The sequence below is a fragment of the Nansenia antarctica genome, assembly GCF_963989245.1.
Source record: "Nansenia antarctica genome assembly, chromosome: 3".
Classification (NCBI taxonomy): Eukaryota; Metazoa; Chordata; class Actinopteri; order Argentiniformes; family Microstomatidae; genus Nansenia; species Nansenia antarctica.
In genome coordinates this window covers 52646224-52667030 of record NC_137688.1, presented here as the reverse complement: position 1 = coordinate 52667030, position 20807 = coordinate 52646224, and the positions used below count along the sequence as shown (strand labels likewise).

The 20807-nt window shown below is 43.6% G+C and overlaps 1 protein-coding gene across 1 annotated transcript in view; it reads right to left on the bottom strand.

The window, feature by feature from the left end:
- The window catches only part of LOC308154565 (low density lipoprotein receptor adapter protein 1), a gene marked incomplete at both ends in the record, with an annotated part of 108949 nt that overhangs the window by 12467 nt on the left and 75675 nt on the right, over positions 1-20807 (bottom strand). The window contains 3 exons of the mRNA XM_080527709.1: positions 15040-15161; positions 19960-20049; positions 20636-20708. Of these exons, the coding sequence (XP_080383835.1) occupies positions 15040-15161; positions 19960-20049; positions 20636-20708 (285 nt within the window). The remainder of the gene's footprint in view (positions 1-15039; positions 15162-19959; positions 20050-20635; positions 20709-20807) is intronic.

The following is a 20807-nucleotide window of genomic DNA, read 5'->3' as shown; positions in this document are numbered from 1 at the left end:
CCCTCTGGATCGGGTGGTGGTGCCCGCCTGAAGGTGCGCCTGGCCAGCTTGCAAATAGAGGCGGGAGAGAGAGAGAGGCAGGCTGAGCACAATTTCCGGTTGGAAATGCACAGGGTGGAGGCAGAGAAGGAGGTGAAAATACGAAAGCTTGAACTGGAAGCGGCGGGAGCTGCTCTCCCAAACCCCACCTCACATTCTCCACCAGCTGGTTCACCAAACACATTTGACGTGAGTAAACACATTGCTTTGGTTCCTCAGTTCCGTGAATCTGAAGTTGACTCTTATTTTGGTGCTTTTGAGCGCATTGCAGTTTCCCTACAGTGGCATAAGGAGGTCTCTCTTGCTTCAGTGCAAACTTGTTGGTAAAGCTTAGGAAATGTTAGCCACACTTTCGTTAGCGGATAGTTTAGACTATAACATTGTTAAAGCTACTGTTCTCCGTGCCTACGAATTAGTCCCTGAGGCTTATCGACAGAAATTCAGAAACTATACAAAGTCTGCTAATCGGACTTTTATGGAGTTTGCTTGAGAGAAAGAGATTTTGTTTGATCGCTGGTGTACCGCCAGTAAAGTTGGTGATGTTTCTTCTCTCCGACAGTTAATTTTGCTAGAAGAGTTTAAGAGCAGTGTGCCAGAACGTTTGGTAACATATCTAAATGAGCAGAAAGTGACGTCATTGTCACAGGCAGCTGTCTTAGCGGACGAATTTGTATTGACACATAAGCCAGTTCATGTGGTCACTCGTACTGTGGGTAGGACGCATACGGATGGCTCTCCCACAGTTCAGCCTAGCAAGGCAGTATTTCATCCCTTACGTTCTAGAGAGGAACGGGAATGTTTTTATTGTCATAAACTGGGTCATGTCATTGCTGACTGTTTCACTTTGAAAAGGAATCACCCACAGCCTGTTAAGCAACCGAAAGGTGTTGGATTAATACGCACAGTTTCTCAGCCTGTCGCAGTCGTGCCTAGTGTGTGCGATTTTGATTCTCCAGACCCTAGCTACAAACCATTCATTCTAAATGGTTTAGAGTCACTGTGGTATTCTGTAGTGAAGAAGGTAGTTAGGAAAAAGGAGACCGGGAGAAGCGCAGCTGCTGTTCACCTCGCACGTTTATTCAACTTCTTCCTCACATCCGTAACTGCATACATCACTAGCATAATAGCGCCCACTGGCGGTATAAACAGGACACAACATTTCCCCCTTTCTTAAAGGAATTACAGTACTCAAAGAATGCAATATTCTGTAGACTGGTGTCAGTACAATTGAAATAAAATGAAAACAAAGGAAATGAAAATGAATGAATCAGCAGAATGAATAACAACAATAAACAGTTTATGACAGTGAAACATGAAATGAACATTCACTTTTGTCATTGCATTGTAGGACCTTTTTGTACTAAGTTAGAACTGTGTTCTTATCCTACCCTTTTAGTACGTTCTCTACGGCACAAAGTCTACCAGCCACCTAGGTGGGTTTCTGACTCTAAGGTTCCTTCTTGGACCTGGTTCATTAAACACATTCTCTGGCTCGGGCACCATGAACTCCTCTAGCTCACTCTCCTTTTCACCACTGGTGCCAGACAGAGCATCCTTGGGGAAGCGTGTAAGCTTGGATGCATTCCATTTTCGACCATCACTGAGCAGGTATGTATTCTGTCCTGCTTTACTAACTACTGTCAGCGGTTCTGTGAATCTTGATGATCCCTTTTTTACATGCTCCGGTCTGCGGACACGTACGGTGTCATTCACTTGGAACATGGGCACTTTCGCTCCCCTCATTCTGTCTGTGTACTCCTTACTCTCCTGTTGCTTGCGTCTCAATGTCTCCTGCACTTTCTCATGTGACTTAGTTTGGTGTGAGACAGGGAGGACATTTAGTTTTGTACGCATCTTTCTGTTCCTCAGCAACTCAAAGGGAGTAGCTCCTGTAGTAGCATGCGGCGTAGCGCGATAGTTCAGTAAGAACTCTGTTACTGCATGTTTCCATGGCTTGTGCATTCTCTCAGCCGTCTGAATACACTCTTTGAGAACTCGATTAAATCTCTCAATAGCCCCGTTGGCTCTTGGATAATAAACACTGGAACGCAGGTGCTTTATCTCTCTCTCTCCCAGAAAGCTTGCAAAAGCATGGGAGGTAAACTGACATCCGTTGTCAGAGACCAGGAAGGAAGGGTTACCTTCACGACTAAACACTGTAGTCAAGAAGCTAATAACCGCCTCTGTAGTTACAGTAGAGACAAACGCCACCTCCGGCCACTTACTGTAATAGTCTGTGAGTGTAATAGCATAACGGCAGTCCCATGTCGCACAGTCAAAGGGACCAACAATGTCAATGGCCACCTTCTCCCATGGTCCACCTGGCAGTTCCACTGGGGTAAGTGGTGCAGGCGCAGTTTTGGCTGTTTTGTCATTGTATTGACAGGGTACACATGAGCCTACTAATGTCTGGACACATCTGTCCATGCGGCTACCAATATAGCTCTCGTAGTCTCTGTTTAGTACGCACTATTCCCTGATGCGCTTCATGAGCTAAGTTTACAACTTTAGACCGTAGTGTAGTAGGAACAACCACACGGTCGGGGCCTCTCATGACAAGTAGTTCATCCACAGCCAGTTCATCTCTCACTCTAAAATATGGAGCAAGTTCCTTTGTCACATTCTTACTGCATTTTGGCCAACCTTTCTGTATCTGCTGTCTCAGTTGAGTCAGTTCAGGACAGGCCTCACAGGCAGCAGTGAACTCGGTCACAGATATGGTATGTGAGGGACCTGTGAACACAGTAGCCACCATGTCTGGCTCCTCCTCCACCTCTCCTGTGGAAGGCAGAGGGAGTCTGGACAAGCAGTCAGCAGTCACATTACGTTTCCCTGGATGGTAAGTGACATCATAAGTAAAGCATAGTAGACGTGCAGACCATCTCGCTATTCTCAGACCTGCGCGACCCGTACCCCGGGAAGTGAGTAGGGTTGTCAACGCTTGGTGGTCTGTGCGTAGGACAAAACGATGTCCCCACAGGTAGGTTCTCCACCTTTCCACCGCCCAAACGCATGCCAGCGCCTCACGCTCGACGGTAGAGTACTTTCTCTCTGCAGGAGAAAGTGTCCTGGACGCAAAAGCTATGGTTCTCTCTGTATTGTCTGGGTGAATCTGGCTCAGTACAGCCCCCAATCCATAGTTAGAAGCATCGGTAGTGACATAAGTAGGTAACTCAGGATCATATAATGCTAAGGTAGGACTCTCAGTAATCAGTCTCTTAACCTCAGTAAAACTGGACTCTGCATCCGCTGTCCATTCAAACTTAGTGTCAGTAGATTCCCTGAGTGTAGCACGTAGCGGTTCCACCACAGTAGAGAAGTCAGGTATGAATTTACTGTACCACGATGCAAGTCCTAGGAAGGACCGCAGGGAGGATGTGTCGTGCGGGGCAGGCGCGTTCGCCACAGCACTGACCCCGTCTTGGTCAGGATGAAGACCATCTTTGGACACAGTGTGGCCCAGGAAGCGCAGAGCTTTCTGGTTGAACTTACACTTGTGCATGTTCAGTTTAAGTCCCACTTCATTTAGAGCATGTAGCACTCTCCGTAGGCTGACATCGTGATCCTGCTGTGTGACGCCGTAGCAAATCACATCATCCAGGTAGGCCTGTACGCCTGGCAGGCCTGTCAGTACAGTCGACATCATTTTCTGAAAAGCTGAAGGAGCAGAAGCGAGGCCAAATGGCCAAATAAATCTAGTCCCAGCACTGCATTTCCTGATTCAACCACTATCAATGAACCTGTAACTGAATGTCCATTATGAACAACTGTAGCATGCATGCAACCTTTAACAGGAATTTTATCTCTGGAGTAAGTAAGCAGATTCACTGTAGGCTCAGCAAGGACACATGTATGGAAAAGTGTCTGGTAAGTACTCTCTGGAATAATAGAAACAGATGAGCCTGTATCCACTATCAGCTCAACATCATGGGAATGATAATTTGCATCAACTCGTACAGTACACAGAATTTTATCATTCACGACGGCCCCCTGCATGTAAAGCACAGTAACGTCATTCACCACTACCTCACGCACCTCTTTTTGAGCCGATCTACACACCTTGGAAAAATGTCCAACTTTTCCGCATGTATTGCAAGTCACCTTAACCGCCGGGCATGTAGGCTTGTTAGCTAAGTGTCCTGTGGATCCGCATCGGAAGCAGGCGCGCTGATTCCCAGTTGTAGCTGGCTGGCTGTGGACCGTGGCAGGTGCAGTCGTCGTCGGAGCTTTCTTCTTGCCCTTGTCGAACCTCCTCCTCGTCGGCTGTTTCTCGATGGCTCTCACCGAAGCTGTAGCTCCAGAGAGAAGGTTGGAGTTCCGTAGTCCAGCCTCGATTTGTAAGGCCATTGAAGTAGCTTTGTCCAGAGACAAGTCCGATTCAAGCAAAAGTCTGTCTCGTATGCGTGTATTAGCAACACGCTCAATCAGTTGATCACGAATCATTTGTTCCTCCATGGCGCCAAATTCACAAGCTGCAGCTAGCTCGCGTAATGAAGCAAGGAACTTATTAACCGTCTCGTCAGGACCCTGAGCTCTCTGTCGAAATTTGTGACGTTCAGCAATCACATTCACCTTAGGAACAAAGTACTTTTTCAGTCCATCCACGGCAGAAGTGTAGGTAACACCCGTATCCTTTAGAGTGTAGAACAGTCTTTGTCCTTCGGTCCCAAGTGCATGGAGAAGAACCGCGCGCTTTCTTTCCTCAGGCCATTTTTCTCCGGTAGCATCAATAACGAGCATGTAATTTTCAAACATTCTCAACCAAGTTGGAAAAGAAATAGCAGGTTCGCCTGGCACAGGCATGAACGGTGTAGGTAAGGGTACGGAAATAGCCATCCTCGTCGCCAAAAATGTGGTATTCTGTAGTGAAGAAGGTAGTTAGGAAAAAGGAGACCGGGAGAAGCGCAGCTGCTGTTCACCTCGCACGTTTATTCAACTTCTTCCTCACATCCGTAACTGCATACATCACTAGCATACTAGCGCCCACTGGCGTTATAAACAGGACACAACAGTCACTAAATGGCCTTTTGGAAGATCAGCAAACAATTAAGATTCTTAGAGACACGGGCGCTGCTCAGTCATTTATCCTCTCTAATGTATTGGCCGCAAGGACAAACAGACTGAAGCACAGCTTCTACCCCAGGGCCATCCAGGCCCTGAACACAGCAAAGACCTAGGTTCTGGGCCCTGGACAGTCTGGACGGATTGATGGCAGCTGCTGGACTGAAAAAATCAGGTGTAGTGCTGAGGCACAAATATGTACATTTCTAGCCTGCAAACGGTGACACTTCAAATGAATGTGCAATAACACTATGTGCAATATGACAACCCTAGTCGTCTATCTGTACAGTATAGTATAGTGGATAGTGTACATAGCCTTTATTTATGTAAACCAGCTCCTTCCCTTCTTGTGTTTATTATTATTTTTTCTTTCCTAGCACCAGGGGAGCCACCCCTCCTAAATTTCGTTGTTTGGTACCTGTACTATAGCAATGACAATAAAGACCATTCATTCATTCATTCATTCATTCATTACCCCTATCAAACGATTCATTTTCTGGATCTAGCGTCTTGGTTCAGGGAATAGAAATGGGATTTGTGCCAGTTCCATTGCACCAGGTACATTTAAAATGCGACTTGGTCAGCGGAGTATTTAGAGTTGGTGTACGTCCTAACCTACCGGTGAAAGGCGTTCATTTCATCATGGGTAATGATATCGCTGGTGGTAAAGTATTGCCTATGTTAGAATTGTTAGAATGTTGGGCTGCTAAGGCTGATGATGAGTTAGCCGATAGTTTCCCCCAAGTTTTTCCCGCCTGTGCTGTCACACGAGCTCAGTCCCGAAAATTGACTGATGTGGTGGATTTATCTGAATCTATTTTTGCCCCAGTATTTGCCAATGATGAGCTCCCTGACAACACTGTGCCAAAGCCACGCCCAAGAGAGTGTGCTGGTTTTGAGACATTGAAATGACCTATCACTCGTGATAATCTGATTGCTATGCAGAGAAAGGATTCTACTCTTGATCAGTGTTATGTTAATGCTGTTGCTTCGGAGGGAGTTAAAAAGAACAATGTGGCTTACTTCCTAGATAATGATCTTCTCATGCGTAAATGGACATCTCATTTTGATTTAGGACAGGACTGGAGTGTGATCTACCAGATCGTTGTTCCCATGGAATACCGGCAGCATGTGTTATCGCATATGGTCTGGTCATTTAGGCATCACCAAAACCTACGATAGGATTCTTAGGAATTTCTTTTGGCCAGGTCTGAAACGAGATGTAGCTAAATTCTGTCGCACTTGTGACTCATGTCAGATTACTAGGAAACCGAACCAGGTTATTCCCCCTGCTCCCCTTTGCCCAATACCTGTGCTAGGTGAACCTTTTGAGCATGTGTTAGTTGATTGTGTTGGTCCATTACCCAAGTCTAAGACTGGTAATCAGTTTCTATTGACGATTATGTGTATTGCTACTCGTTATCCCGAGGCAATTCCTCTTAGAAAAATCACTGCACAGTCAGTTGTTAAGGCTTTGATTAAGTTTTTCTCTACATTTGGACTACCGAAAATTGTACAAACAGATCAAGGTACAAACTTTCTGTCAAATATTTTCAAGCAAGTGTTGATGTCTCTGTCTATTACACACCGAGTTTCTAGTGCCTACCACCCTGAGTCACAAGGAGCACTAGAACGGTGGCATCAAACATTTAAGTCCATGTTGCGAAAATACTGTCACGAGACTGGAAAAGACTGGGATGAGGGCGTGCCTTTTGCCTTGTTTACAGCTCGTGAGATTGTTCAGGAGTCATTAGGATTTAGTCCGGCTGACCTTGTCTTCGGACATACGGTGCGCGGACCTCTCAGAGTTCTAAAAGAACAGTTTAGTTTAGGTAGTGCTTCTTCACAAAGTGTATTGAGTTATGTGAGCAAGTTTCGTGAGCGGTTGCATAGTGCGTGCGCTCTCGCTAAAGAAGCGCTGTCCTCCTCACAGAAACGGATGAAGCATCACTTTGATGAGAAGGCTGTCCCACGTTCATTACAACCAGGTGACCAGGTTTTAGTTTTGTTACCTATTCCAGGTTCCTCTCTCTCTGCCCGTTTCTCAGGTCCCTACTGTGTGGAACGGAAATTAAGTGCTACTGATTATGTTATCCAGACACCTGATCGGAGACGCAAGTCTAGAGTTTGTCACATTAACATGTTAAAGATCTATCATCCTAGAGACAAACCTCAGAAGGAAACCCCAGATGAGACTGGTGGGCCCGCCGTCAAGTCTGCTGTTCCTGCTGTATTGGTTCCTGGCTCATGTAATGTTATTGATGGTGACGAAGATGGTTTAGAGTTGTGTAATGCACCTCTACAGACTCCTCGATTGGTAAACTCTGAGATGTTGTTGTCTCTTAACTCTCATTTGTCATATCTGGATACTGACCAAAAAGCTGACATTACAATATTGATAAAAGAGTTCCCTAGTATATTCAGTGATGTTCCTACCCTGACCAATGTTCTTGAACATGATATAAATGTGGGAAATGCAACTCCTATTAAGCAACATCCTTACCGTGTTAACCAGAAGAAACGGTCAGTAATGAAACAGGAGGTGGCTTACTTGCTTGATAATAAGCTGGCAACCTCAAGCTCTAGCCCTTGGAGTTCACCGTGCCTCCTGGTTCCCAAATCAGATGGTACATTTAGTTTCTGCACTGATTACAGAAAAGTAAACAATGTCACAGTTCCCGACTCGTATCCATTTAGACTGTGTCAGGCCACCTTGTATGGTAAACTGCACAGGCCACCTAGAGCGTGTGTGTGTGTGTGTGTGTGTGTGTGTGTGTGTGTGTGTGTGCGCGTGTGTGTGCGTGTGTGTGTGCGTGTGTGTGTAGTAGTGCTACATATCATACAGTGCTACATATCATATGTATTGATGATTGTGTGGACACTATAGGATCTGCCCGATATGTAACCAAGCTCGATTTACTAAAGGGTTATTGGCAAGTTCCTCTTACAGCTCGTGCTTCAGAGATCTCTGCATTTGTTACCCCTGACAGTTTTCAGCAATATTCTGTAATGGCGTTTGGAATGCGGAATGCAGCTGCCACATTCCAGCGCTTAGTTAATATTGTTTTAGCTGATGTCCCACACTGTGCTGCATATCTTGATGATGTAGTGGTGTATTCAGTAGATTGGATTTCCCATGTAACCACTTTAAGAACTGTGTTTCAGCGTTTAGCAGCGGCTTCCCTGACACTGAATTTAGCTAAATGTGAGTTTGCTAAAGCCACTGTTACTTATCTTGGTAAGCAGGTTGGAGGAGGTGAAGTACGTCCCGTGGAAGCTAAAGTAGCTGCTATCACTACCTTTCCTGTGCCTGCCACACGGCGTGAACTGCGCCGCTTCTTGGGTATGGCTGGTTATTATCGTGGGTTTTGTCAAAACTTTTCCTCTGTTGTTGCCTCACTGACTAGTCTGCTTAGCCCCTTAGTACCATTTGTGTGGTCTACAGACTGCCAACATGCCTTTGATTGTGCTAAAGCTTTATTATGTAATACTCCTGTTCTTGTAGCTCCAGATTTTGATAAACCTTTTAAGATGGAGGTAGATGCCAGTAGTGTAGGTGCCGGCGCTGTTCTCATCCAGGAGGATCTAAATGGTTTGGATCATCCTGTATGCTAATTCTCACGAAAGTTCAACAAATGTCAAACCCGGTACTCCACTATTGAGCAAGAGACATTAGCTTTGTTGTGGGCTCTCCAGTTTTTTGAGGTTTATTTAGGTTCCAGTGTTACACCCATTATTATTTATATATATATACATCCACTTTCTCCAGCTTCTGTCCTTTCACTCTACCAGCCCTCTCCAAGATGGCCGCTGCACTGAAGCCGGCCTCATCGTCTCTGGACCCCATCCCTACCCCGCTTCTCAAAGAGGTGTTCGACACGATAGGGCCACACATCCTCTCTATAATCAATAGCTCGCTGGCCACTGGCATTGTTCCGCCCAGCCTCAAACAAGCTGTGGTCCAGCCTCTTCTCAAGAAACCTAACCTGGACCCCTCCAACCCCAGTAATTACAGACCTATTTCCAAGCTCCCAGTCGTGTCCAAGCTCCTGGAAAAGGCTGTCCTCAGCCAGCTGTGGCCCTACCTCCAACAGAACCGATCTGAAGCGCCTGATGGACTGCCTCCGCGATGTGAAGGAGTGGATGGGCCAGAGCTTCCTACAGCTGAATGAGAGCAAGGGGGAAATCCTCCTCATCGGCAACACCACCGCCATCACTCAGCTCAGCACCAACATGGGAAGCCTGTCCACCCTTGTCAGACCACATGTCAAGAACCTCGGTGTCATCTTTGACTCCGAGCTTAACCTTGACCGACAAGTGAGCTCCGTCGTGAAGGCATGCCTATACCAACTACGCATCATAGCCAAGATCAAGTCCTTCCTCACCCCCAGCGACCTGAGGAGGGTCATCCTCATGCTATCATCTAGGCTCGACTACTGCAACTCACTATATGCGGGACTTCCTGATAAGACCATCTACCGCCTGCAGCTAGTCCAAAATGCCGCTGCCAGGCTGGTGTCAGGCACCAAAATGAGGGACCACATCTCCCCTGTCCTCATCTCCCTTCACTGGCTCCCAGTGAAGAAGAGAGTGAAGTTCAAAATCTGCACCTTTGTTTTTAAAGCTCTCAACAGTCTCGCCCCACCATACATCAAGGACCTCCTGGACCAGTCTACCTCCTCAAGGCCCAGACCCAGGCTCAGGTCCGACGGCCAACTCAGCCTGAGGGTCCCACGTACCAACCTCAAGAGGAAGGGTGACCGTGCCTTTGCGGTGATAGCACCGACCCTGTGGAACGCGCTCCCTTCTGCCATCAAGTTTGCCCCCACTCTGGACTCCTTTAGAGCCAAGTTAAAAACCCACCTCTTCCAAAATGACATTCCCTAAATCTACTTCCTATTTGTTGTGAATTGTATGCCTGAGTTTTACGTTTAAGTCGTCTGTGTCTGATTGCTTTCTGTGTTCCTTGTCTTTGTCTTTATCTGTTCCTTTACCCGGGCTGCGCCCCGGGCCGATGTAAAAGTTGGATGGGGGGCGCATTATAAATGAAATTAACATAACATAACATAACATTATTTACACAGATCATAACCCATTAGTTTTTCTCCATAGGATGTACAATCAGAACCAGCGGCTCATGCGTTGGCCATTGATTGTACAGGGTTACAATTTGGACATTAGACACAAGAAGGGTTCAGAGAATGTCTGTGCTGATGCCCTTTCTCGTGTGTGATGTGTGTTTTTGTTTGTTTTTGTAGGTTAATTGTTTATTAATTATCACAAGTGTTAGACACTTGTTCTTTTATGTGTGGGGGTGTTACGTCCACATGTGTCCTTGTTGTGTTTCCTTCCCTTCTGTGTTCTCCTCTATCATTCTCCATCCAGGTGTTGACAATTGGCCAATCATTCCCTCATTCATCATCCCACTCCCATCCAATCAGAAGTCTGCCCATTCTCCAATCAGAGGGCTGCCGGTCTGTTTAAATGCTCCTCCTTGTCTCCCATTGTTAGTTGACTGTTTGGTTGTGTTTTGTTTGTTAGTTTGTCAACTCTTAGTTTCTTAGGTTGTTTGTGTTATTTCGTACGTACCTTTTTCATTATCCATTTAGTTGTTTGTTTAGAGTAAGATTAAGTTTGGTTGTTTGTTTGTTTGATTTAGTATTGACTACAGTTTATTTCCATTTTTGTATTGTCACACACTAGCCATAGGAAACAGGCGTAGGTGAGATACCCGTGGGTATACATTCCATCACGTAGACTCATCTATGTTAAATACATTAGGCAAAGGAGCGGCTGTCATTATGTAGACTTGTAATCACTGGTAGGGTCTCACTTTATTATTTAGTTTCTTTGGGTTGACACCGCTCATAGTCTACCTGTTGTCCTATGGCTTGTGTTTTTGTACACCACCATTTGTTTATTAAATCATTGTACTTTAGTTTGTTCGTGTTGTGCCTTTTATTTAGTCTTTTCCCTCCCACACTACAAGTGGCAGCGTACGTACACCCTTTATGTTACGGCTCCCCCCCTACACCCACTAGACGTAGAGCCATAAGACCTGCGGTTCGTAACACAAGGTTTCTTTTTATTTTCATTTTCACGTTTTTAAATTATAAAAAAGAAAAAGGGCCCTGTGCAAAAATTTGGGAACCATTTTGGATTACTCTTTGTTACATTTTGAGAAGATTATTACTAAGGCCCAGACCGAGGTGATTTACTCGTTAGGGCTTCAATGAGTCAGGTGACTATAATTCCAGGGTTGAACTATATATTCTTTTTTTTCTTTTCTTTTTTCTGAGTGGGGCAGTCCCACTCATATTTGTCATTTTTATTGACAGATACAGTGAAGTTTAGACAGGAAGGATGGGTGAGAGAGAGGAGGGATGACATGCAGGATATGTCCCCAGCCGGATTCCAACCGGATTCGAGCCGGGGACCCTGCGGTTACATGGTCAGCACTTAACCCGCTACGCCACCTAAGCGCCCCTGAACTATATATTCTGAAGTAACTCCATGCCTTCTAAAGTATTCGACTGCAGTGGCTGTTGTGTCTAGTGTTAAAAACCATGGGTTCCTCTAAACCAGGGGTCGGCAATTAGGTTTGGCCTCGGGCCAATTTTTTTTTGAGCCACTAGATGGCGGGCCCGAACATAATCAAAGGCTAATTTAAGTAATTGATTGTTTAAAAATGTGACACGTTCTAATGCTTTGACTTTTCTTTCGACTGTACACATCGCTAGTCAACTAACACAGCTTGTTTTGTGAACCTGCTAACAATGTAAAGTAGTGTTCTAGTTAACTAGGTAGCTGTCCAATCCATTATGTTGCAGTATTTTGGCTTGACTAGCGAGTTTGTGTTGTGATTCTCAACAACGTTGAAACGTAGTTTCACACTTTTCCATATTTTTGAATAATAAATGTGTGGACTGACGATGTAGCGTAGCCTAACTTATTCTAATAATTATGTAACATAGTTTCATTCTGATAATTATTCCCCCCTCCTCCCAGACAAGGTCACATTATTATTATTGGATTGGTTGTTTGCGTGCCGGGTGAAGTTAGCCAAACAGTTAACCTGCTAGCAAGAGAAACATAATGTCACTCTCCAAAGGTCTAAAGAGGAAAGTTGACGGTGGAAACAGGGCATTTAAAGAGGAATGGACAGCGAACTATACGTTCATCCTACCTGGTTTCATCAATGCAAAGCCGTTGTGAGAGACATTTTCCGTGCTCACAATGTTCCCTTTCTATACATGCGAGTCGTCCTTTTCGTCAATGAATGCGATAAAGACGCACGAGAGGAATCGATGGATGCATAAAAACCTTGAGAACTGCCTGTGGATTAAAGTGACGTCAATATCACCAGATATCAAGCAAATACTGACCGATGGGAGATGCTTTTTGTTTGCACCGATTTTGTTTTCAATGTTTTTCAGAAAATTAAACAGAATTTGCGTTGTTACTGTTCATATGTGTGTTGCAGTCACATATACGTAAACATTACGTTTGAATGGCTTACTGAGCTCGTGTTATTTTGTTCAAACCACACACGGTATGTCGGCTATTTCAGCACCGTGACGCGTTGTCCACCTGCTTATGATTCACTCTGAGGGGTTCAGCGTCAGTGCGCTTCGGTGCACCTTGCTGCCTGATTGTCTGTCCCTGTGTCATTCACTCTCAACATGGATAAAAGTACAATAAGCATTATTCAGGTGGAGTTCGATTCTCTATTCGGACATTATAGGCGCTATATGTGGGACTGTCGGTCCGATATTATTATAAAAATAAAATAAAAAGTGGATTCTCAAAATAATCTGCTGGGCCAAATATTATTGGTGACGGGCCAGCAATGGCCCACGGGCCGCCTATTGCCGACCCCTGCTCTAAACAGTTGTCCAAGGATGTCAGAATCAAGATAGTTCACTTCCACCATCAAGGAGAAGGCTACAAAAAACTCTTGCAACGTTTCAAACTACCCATTTCCACTGTGAGAAACATTATCAGAAAATTGAAAATAAATGGAACAATTGAAGTCAAGGCAAGATCTGGAAGACCAAGAAAATGTTCAGATAGAATGGCCTGAGATCTAGTGAGAAATGCTCAGAAGAACCCACACATCACTGCAAAAGAGCTGCAAAAAAGAGTAGCAGACACCGGTCTAGTTGTTCACAGTACAACAATACAGCGTACCTTAAACAACAAAGACCTACATGGCAGAGTTGCCAGAAAGGACACAAAATTAAGTGTCTGAAGTATGCAAAAGAAAACCTTGAGAAACCTGAAGCCTATTGGAACAATGTGCTTTTGGACTGACGAAACCAACATTGAACTTTTTGGCCACAACCAAAGAAAGTATGTTTGGAGAAAAAAGGGTGAAGCATTTATAGAGAAGAACACCTTGCCAACTGTTAAGCATGGAGGTGGATTCATTATGCTTTGGGGTTGTGTAGCAGCTGGGGGCACAGGCAATATTGTGTGGGTGGAAGGAAGAATGGATTGGAATGGCCATCACAGTCCCCAGACTTGAATATTATAGACAATCTGTGGAGAGATCTCAAACATGCCATGCATGCAAGAAGGCCAAAGAATATTTCTGAGCTAGAGGTGTTGTGCCAGGAAGAATGGGGAAAGATTCCCAAAACAAGAATTGAAAGACTGTTGCAAGCTGGAGTTACAAAGTACTAGCTGACAGGGTTCCCAAACTTTTGCACAAGGCCTTTTTCCTTGTTTTATTATTTTCTAACTGTAAAAAGAATAAAAATTCATCTTGCTTTAAAATGTGATGAAATGTGTCATGTTTAACTTTGTACCATTTAGAGGTTAGGTTTGCTTCTTTTCATTTAGATATTAATTGTAAAAGGCATTTTGACCCACAATTTTGCACCCCACTGTAACTTTGATGGGCGAATACAGCCACATTCAAATACTTATATATAGGGATGCTATTCTAATCTGATGAAATGAAATACTTACAACTGCATAAGAGATCATACAGCAGTTTATTTAATCTACACCTGCATCAATAATTCAGTCAATATCCTATTGATAATATTCCATTATTGTGTGATACTGACACACCAATCATTTCACACATTTGTGGATTCATCATCTAGCTTCACATACATTTCGTAACATTCAAATCTGTGCCGGAAAAAAATCCCAGCCACTCTTATAAAAGGTATACATGGTAGAACTATACATGGTAGAACTATACATGGTGAAACAACAGATTTTGTAATCAAGTTCTGATGGACTAGCTGATGAGATCCGGATTAATCATAGTATACTCTCCCAAGTGAGGAAACCTATCAGGAGCTATAATTTAAAACCGACCAGAGACCATTCAAAGGAAATGGTGCCATCTACTGTTGTGGATCTGCCAACACACAGCACTGTATTCTACAACTACTACTACTAACAACAACAACAACAACAACAACAACAACAACAACAACAACAACAACAATAATAATAATACATTTTATTTGTATAGTGCTTTTCTAAAAACTCATACTTCACATCAGAGAAATCAAAGAGAACGAGCATGAAAATAAGAAAAAAAAATGTATATTCTTCAAGAATCAATGGATATACTATGTAATGAATTTAAAAGTCAAAACATTAATGTAGCATTCCAAGATTCCACAATTTCAGCACAAATAAGAATGTTTTCAATACATGGTGGATCTCTCAAGAATGACTACAAAGAAGTTTGCTCCATAGTTACACCAGTGTCATCGTTAAACCCTGCAGCAAGAAACCAGCCTCCATTAGGTATTGTTTGATCCCAACTATAGCTGAGTTCATTTCATTATGTATTATCATACCTTATCTTAAACACTATCCTTGAAAAGTCCTTGAGTTCATCCTTGGAAAAGAAGATGAATAGATTTATTTTCAAATTAAGATGCTAAGATGGAGGACAAGGTCGCGACCTACCCAGGAGTCGTGTTTGATTGGTCGTCTACGAGCAGGGTTGTTGTGGGGCGAGGGGGAGCTGAAGGATGTGGAGAAAAAGGGCCGTCTGAGTTTTTCCTCCTTCCCTAGGGGTTTCTCTGGGTCTGTGAGAGAGAAGAGAGAGAGAGAGAAAGAAAGAGAGAGGGAGAGAGAGACAGAGACAGAGAGATGAGAGTGGGAAGAGTGAGAGAAAGAAAGCAAGAAAGAGTGTGTGTGTGTGTGTGTGTGTGAGAGAGAGAGAGAGAGAGAGAGAGAGAGAGAGAGAGAGAGAGAGAGAGAGAGAGAGAGAGAGAGAGAGAGAGAGAGAGAGAGAATCTCTTTTAGTCACTCTGACTGCGGCACAGAAGAAATAGATTTACTGAAGCCTGTGGCCACCATAGCTCTCCTCGGGTGCAGGCAGAATTTAAAATCATCCAAAACATTCATGTTTCTACACTAATGGGCTTGGGTCTTTTAGGCCTGCATAACTGATTCTGAAGCTGACCTTAAGCCACTACCCCTGGGGAAAGGGTGCATAGAGAGTAGCTGAAGCAGTTCAGTCTTAACTTTAATTACTTATAATACAGTGTGAGGTGAGGTTTAATGAGGGATTGATTAACTAAAAGTTCACAGACACCTTAGGAAGGGAGTTCAGTCGCAAAGTCTTAGACAAATATCTGTCAAGGTCACCCCCAAAGACAAGAAGTGTAATTGCTCTGTTGACTAATGATGTGCATTGCATTGTTTAAGGAATTTAAAGTGATTCATTGATGTTCTGACCCAGGGTTCCCCTGAGCTGCAGTAAGGGGGGAAGTGGTGAGAGGAGAGGAGGGTGGGAAGTGTTAGGCCTATCTACACATTTAAAGGTAATGGTGAACTATAATGTACAGTGCCCTGCATAATTATTGGCACAATGAATAGAATAGAATTAGGAAGTTTCAAACTTAGGAAGAGTATAGGAATTAGTCCTATAATCCAAAAATGTGGATTTGAATTCAAACAATTACTGTGAGATTAAATAGATGTTCATCTTTTATGTGAGGGTATTTGTGTACATATACGTAGGTTTCACCATTTGGAAATGACAACACTTTTTATACCTCTATACGTCTATATATTTCATGGCACTAAAAGTATTATGACAATTGGTTGACAGGCTCTGGAATGGGCTGGCACCTACACACGCACTTTATTTCTTGGTGTGTGGGCCAGAGGTGTTGAAGAGTTCCTGTATTACAGTTTTTCTCTATCGCTTTAACACTAACATTGGAACCTCAAACACAATGACCAAAACCTGAAACTGGTGTGTTTTATCTCACACCAATTCTTCACAATGACAAACACATTTCTTGCTTATCACTCATTTTGCATCTCTAAACCACAAAGTTTTTTGTTTTTTTTTTCTCTCCAGATTTTATCCCTTTTTCACCCAATTTGGTATCCAATTGAACCCAGCATCTAGCATCCAATTATCCCCTGCCTATTGCGTAGGATCCGCCGTACGACCCCGTGGCCGGCAGCCCCAGAGAAGATTGCCAGGCAGACTAGCTGACTGGCTCCTCGAGCCCAGCACCGTTATTCCGGCACCGCTGTTGCGCGACGGATCCTTGTCCGGAAATAGTCCTATACCGCCCTCTGGAGCGGCCGCTCAATATGCCGCTCCCTGTGTGCCTCGGCCATATCCGGGTCTGGCGAGACCGGGATTCGATCCAAGTCCCCGGTGGGCAGCTTGCACTAGTGGCTAGTGCTTAGACCGCTACGCCACCGCGGGGTTAAACCACAAAGTTAACAAAACACTGAATACAATTCTCTACAGTTGGCACCTTCCGTGAAAAAATCTCTTGTGTTTACATGGAAAACACTACCATTCAGAATGCTAAGCTCAAACCACCAATCACACAATCACACTCCTCATTATGGGCAAACACCTATTGCATTTGAATTAGCAATCATAGCTTTAGTAATAAAAGGGCCAAAGGTGAGCTCTCTGGCCTTTGTGTAGAGTATATGCATATATTTAATTTTTTCAATTTTTTGTTCTGTATGAAGAACACTTTACAAATCCAACTGTCATTGCTGAGATGTGTACATAAATTAATAAAAAAAACGTTCTATTCTTGCATAAGTGTTTTATATTTGAGTATGAATTTATAACGGGCTACTTTACGTATGTAGTGTAACACTGAAAATGCAAAAGGCCTACTGATAATCTTATCATAGTACTGTTTTCCACTGATCATAGTGTTTTCCATTGTGCACATCAGGGTTCAATTGGTTGTTACAAGTGTCTATTCATTGGTGCGTGTTTGTCATTTGACGACAACATTTCATTTTGAGAAGACATAACATTATTTTGAATGCAGTGTTTACTTTTGCAAGAGATTTGTAGAGTTTAGGGTTTTGTGTGTGAGTTTTTGGATTTGTGTTAAGAGTTAAGAGAAAATGAGCTAGAAAACGTGTTAAAGCGATAGAGAAAAACTGTAAAAACACGAAACTCCACCCAAGCCCAACGGGCACCCGAGCGTCCTGCAGGACACGTCACATGTGTGCACACATGTGTTGTGGGGTCGCTAGGGTTCAAGTGTCTCATCTGGATCATGGTCCTGGTTGCGGGATCCACCACAGGGTGTCACACAGCTGCAGACTGCAGCTTTTGGGTCCGCCTCCTGCCTTCGGGGGGTTGTGCAATCAGTTTCCCACGTGGACACAAGGAAATATACATGACAGAACAAAGACAAGCTCAACATCCATCCCTTTAAAAGGAGTGTTGGTGGACAACCAGCCTTCATCTCTCTCAAAGTACAAAGTCTTTGATCTTTCAGTCTGCCCAATGGAGGAGAAGCTACTTATGTTTTAAGAGTCATCGACAGTAGCACAGTGAGGCAGCCGAAAGCTTCCATTTGGTTTGATGAATTATAGATTCCCCCTATCCTGCATGTTAAGCCTGTGTTTGTAAGTAAGTAAGCAATTTTTGGAGTGACTTTATCAGAACCTATAATAAGAACCTCGGTTTTATCTGCGTTTAGTTGAAGGAAGTTGTTTGCCATCCAATCCTTCACAGCAGTCAGACAGTCAAATAAAACAAACAACTTGTCGGTTTGATCTGGCTTAAATGAGATGTACAATTGAATATTGTCTGCGTAACAGTGATAGGAGACCTCTTTGAATTGGCTACGGCTTGTCTTAGGGAAAGCATGTAAAGCGCAAACAAAATAGGTCCCAGAACAGAACCCTGGGGCACACCACAGGACAAAGCAGCAGTTTCAGATGTGAAAGGGCCAACAGACACATAAAAACTCCTATCCTGAAGATAAGAGGAGAACCAGTCCAGGGCGCTCCCAGTGATACCAGCCCACTGCCTAAGCCTATCGATCAGAATGCAGTGATCAACCGTATCAAAGGCTGCACTTAGATCTAATAGCACCAGAACAGAAAATGTTCCCTCATCAGATGATCTCACGATGTCCTTTGAGACTCTGAGGAGGGCTGTTTCGGTGGAGTGCTTCTGACGGAAACCAGATTGGAATTTATCGAAAATGGAATGTACATTCAGAGCAGCAGTGAATTGAGAGGCGACAACCTTTTCTGTAACTTGAGATGAAAGCTAATGTCGATATGGGCCTGTAATTTTGGGGGAGGGAAGGATCAAGGTTCAGCTTCTTTAAGAGAGGCTGAACAACTGCTTGTTTAAAGTATACTGTGGGACACAACCAGTTTGAAGGGAGCAGTTTATAATGGAAACCAGACAAGGACCAATGGAAGTGAGTAGGCCTACGTTTTTAAGCATACATGTCGGTATGATGTCTAATGGGCTAGAGGAGGTTTTCATAGAGCCCACCAATTGTATAAGGTCCTTCAGGGAGATGGGAGAGAAATCATTAAGAATTGATGGGCGGGAGGGGGGGATGGCAGGGGGGATAGGGGAGGGGCCTGATACTAGCCCTAACCTGGTTAACCTTGTTTACAAAGAAGGAGAGAAAATCACTACAGTCCTTGTTTGAAAACAAGGGTACAACCGGGGGGGCCGGGGGTGACAATATTCAAATAAGATTTTGGGGTTCCGTTCACTAGTTTTGATTAGATTGGCAAAGTAGGAAGCTCTTGCATCTTTAACCATGTTGTTAAAGTCGCTTATCAGTTCCTTGTAATAGAGGCGGTGGACTTGGAGTTTTGTGGATTTCCATAACCTTCCGACATATAGGCCTAAAACAACGAATGGTGTCATTTAACCAGGGAGATGGGTTTACTAATGGAACCAGCCGCGTTTATTGGAGCCAGTTTGTCCAATATGGAAGAGCAATGCGAATTAAAGGCGCTGACCAGAGAGTTTACATCAGCTTGTAAAGACTGCACAAAAGCTGATCAAAAGCTGACAAATGCTGAATATTTACCAAGGACACAAGAGGACTTTACCCAACAAAGGACATCATGTTGACGTTTCATAAATGTTTGTACAGCACTGAATTACTGATTGTACTGATTGAAGTACTGATTATCAGGGTTCATGATGAGTACCTGTAACATACGGACAGGGTCTGGTTAAAAAGTCCTCAAGTAGGCAAGGTCATTTTTCTGTTTTTTACAGATTATGAAAGTGCAGAGTGTAATGTTTCAAATGATGTGTCATACATTGAAATCTGAAGATATGCGTATTTGAATGTCCAGATAATTATGCAGGGCACTGTATCAGTATATGCGCACAATTTGCATTATGTGCATACTTGATAACCTTTCCAAAATTACTTTGCTAACAAGCTCATGAAAATTCTCAACTGTGCCAATGGGGCCATATATCTGTTAGTCTGCAATACTGTGCATATAGCTTTGTGTGATGTATGTGATGCCTGTGTGATGTAAATGAATGGAGCGCAATGACAAAACTACTATAAACGTACAATAAAATGGACATTGAACTGAAACTACCTGAGACACTGTGATAGTGTGTGCTTGTCATCTCTGTCTGTCCATCACTGACAGAACATGAGCAGCAGGTCCTGGCCTTCTTGTTTTTGTCTGTGGATAAAGAAGATATGAACTTGACCAAGGACACGAAACCCTAATTCACACTACAGGGCCAAACCGAGCTGTACTGGGCTAGCCTGGTTACACATCCACCAGAGTGGCTGAAACCGTGCTTGAAAGAACAATATAAAAGGAGCATACTGTATTGGAGCCAGCACAGTATTGTCCAGATCGGCCCTGTACTGTGTCAAGCCCCAAAGGGTGGATCCAATTCGAATTAAAGGAGCTCTGACCAGTAACAACACCTAGCCCCTTTGCCCTGGACACTAATGTAAAAGTAGGTCTGAAAGGATTGGACAGCTAACAGGAGAAAGATGATAAATGAAAGATTGGTAAAAAAGATGGTGAGGTATAATATAAAGAATAGACATGTATAAACAAGATGACAACTATTCTACCTAGCCAATCAGAGAGCAGTTAATTCAGCAAATACATTGAAATTACAATTCAATGATTGCAAAATGTATTTGCAATGATTCCTTAATAAACTACTTTTTTAACATTGTAAAAAAAAAAACTTCTTGAATTAATTAAATTGACATAGATTAGATTTTAAAAAGACTCTAGTTTGACCTACCTTCCTGAGCGATCTCCCACAGGTCCAGAGCCACTTTGAAGGCCTGGGCTACTGTTAGCGTCACAGCCTGGGCCTGGGGGCAAAATAATAAAGAAACTCAGAGATGATACCAATTCTGATTGGTTACATTCTCAACCTTGAATGACACTGAGGGCCAGTTTCACAGACAATG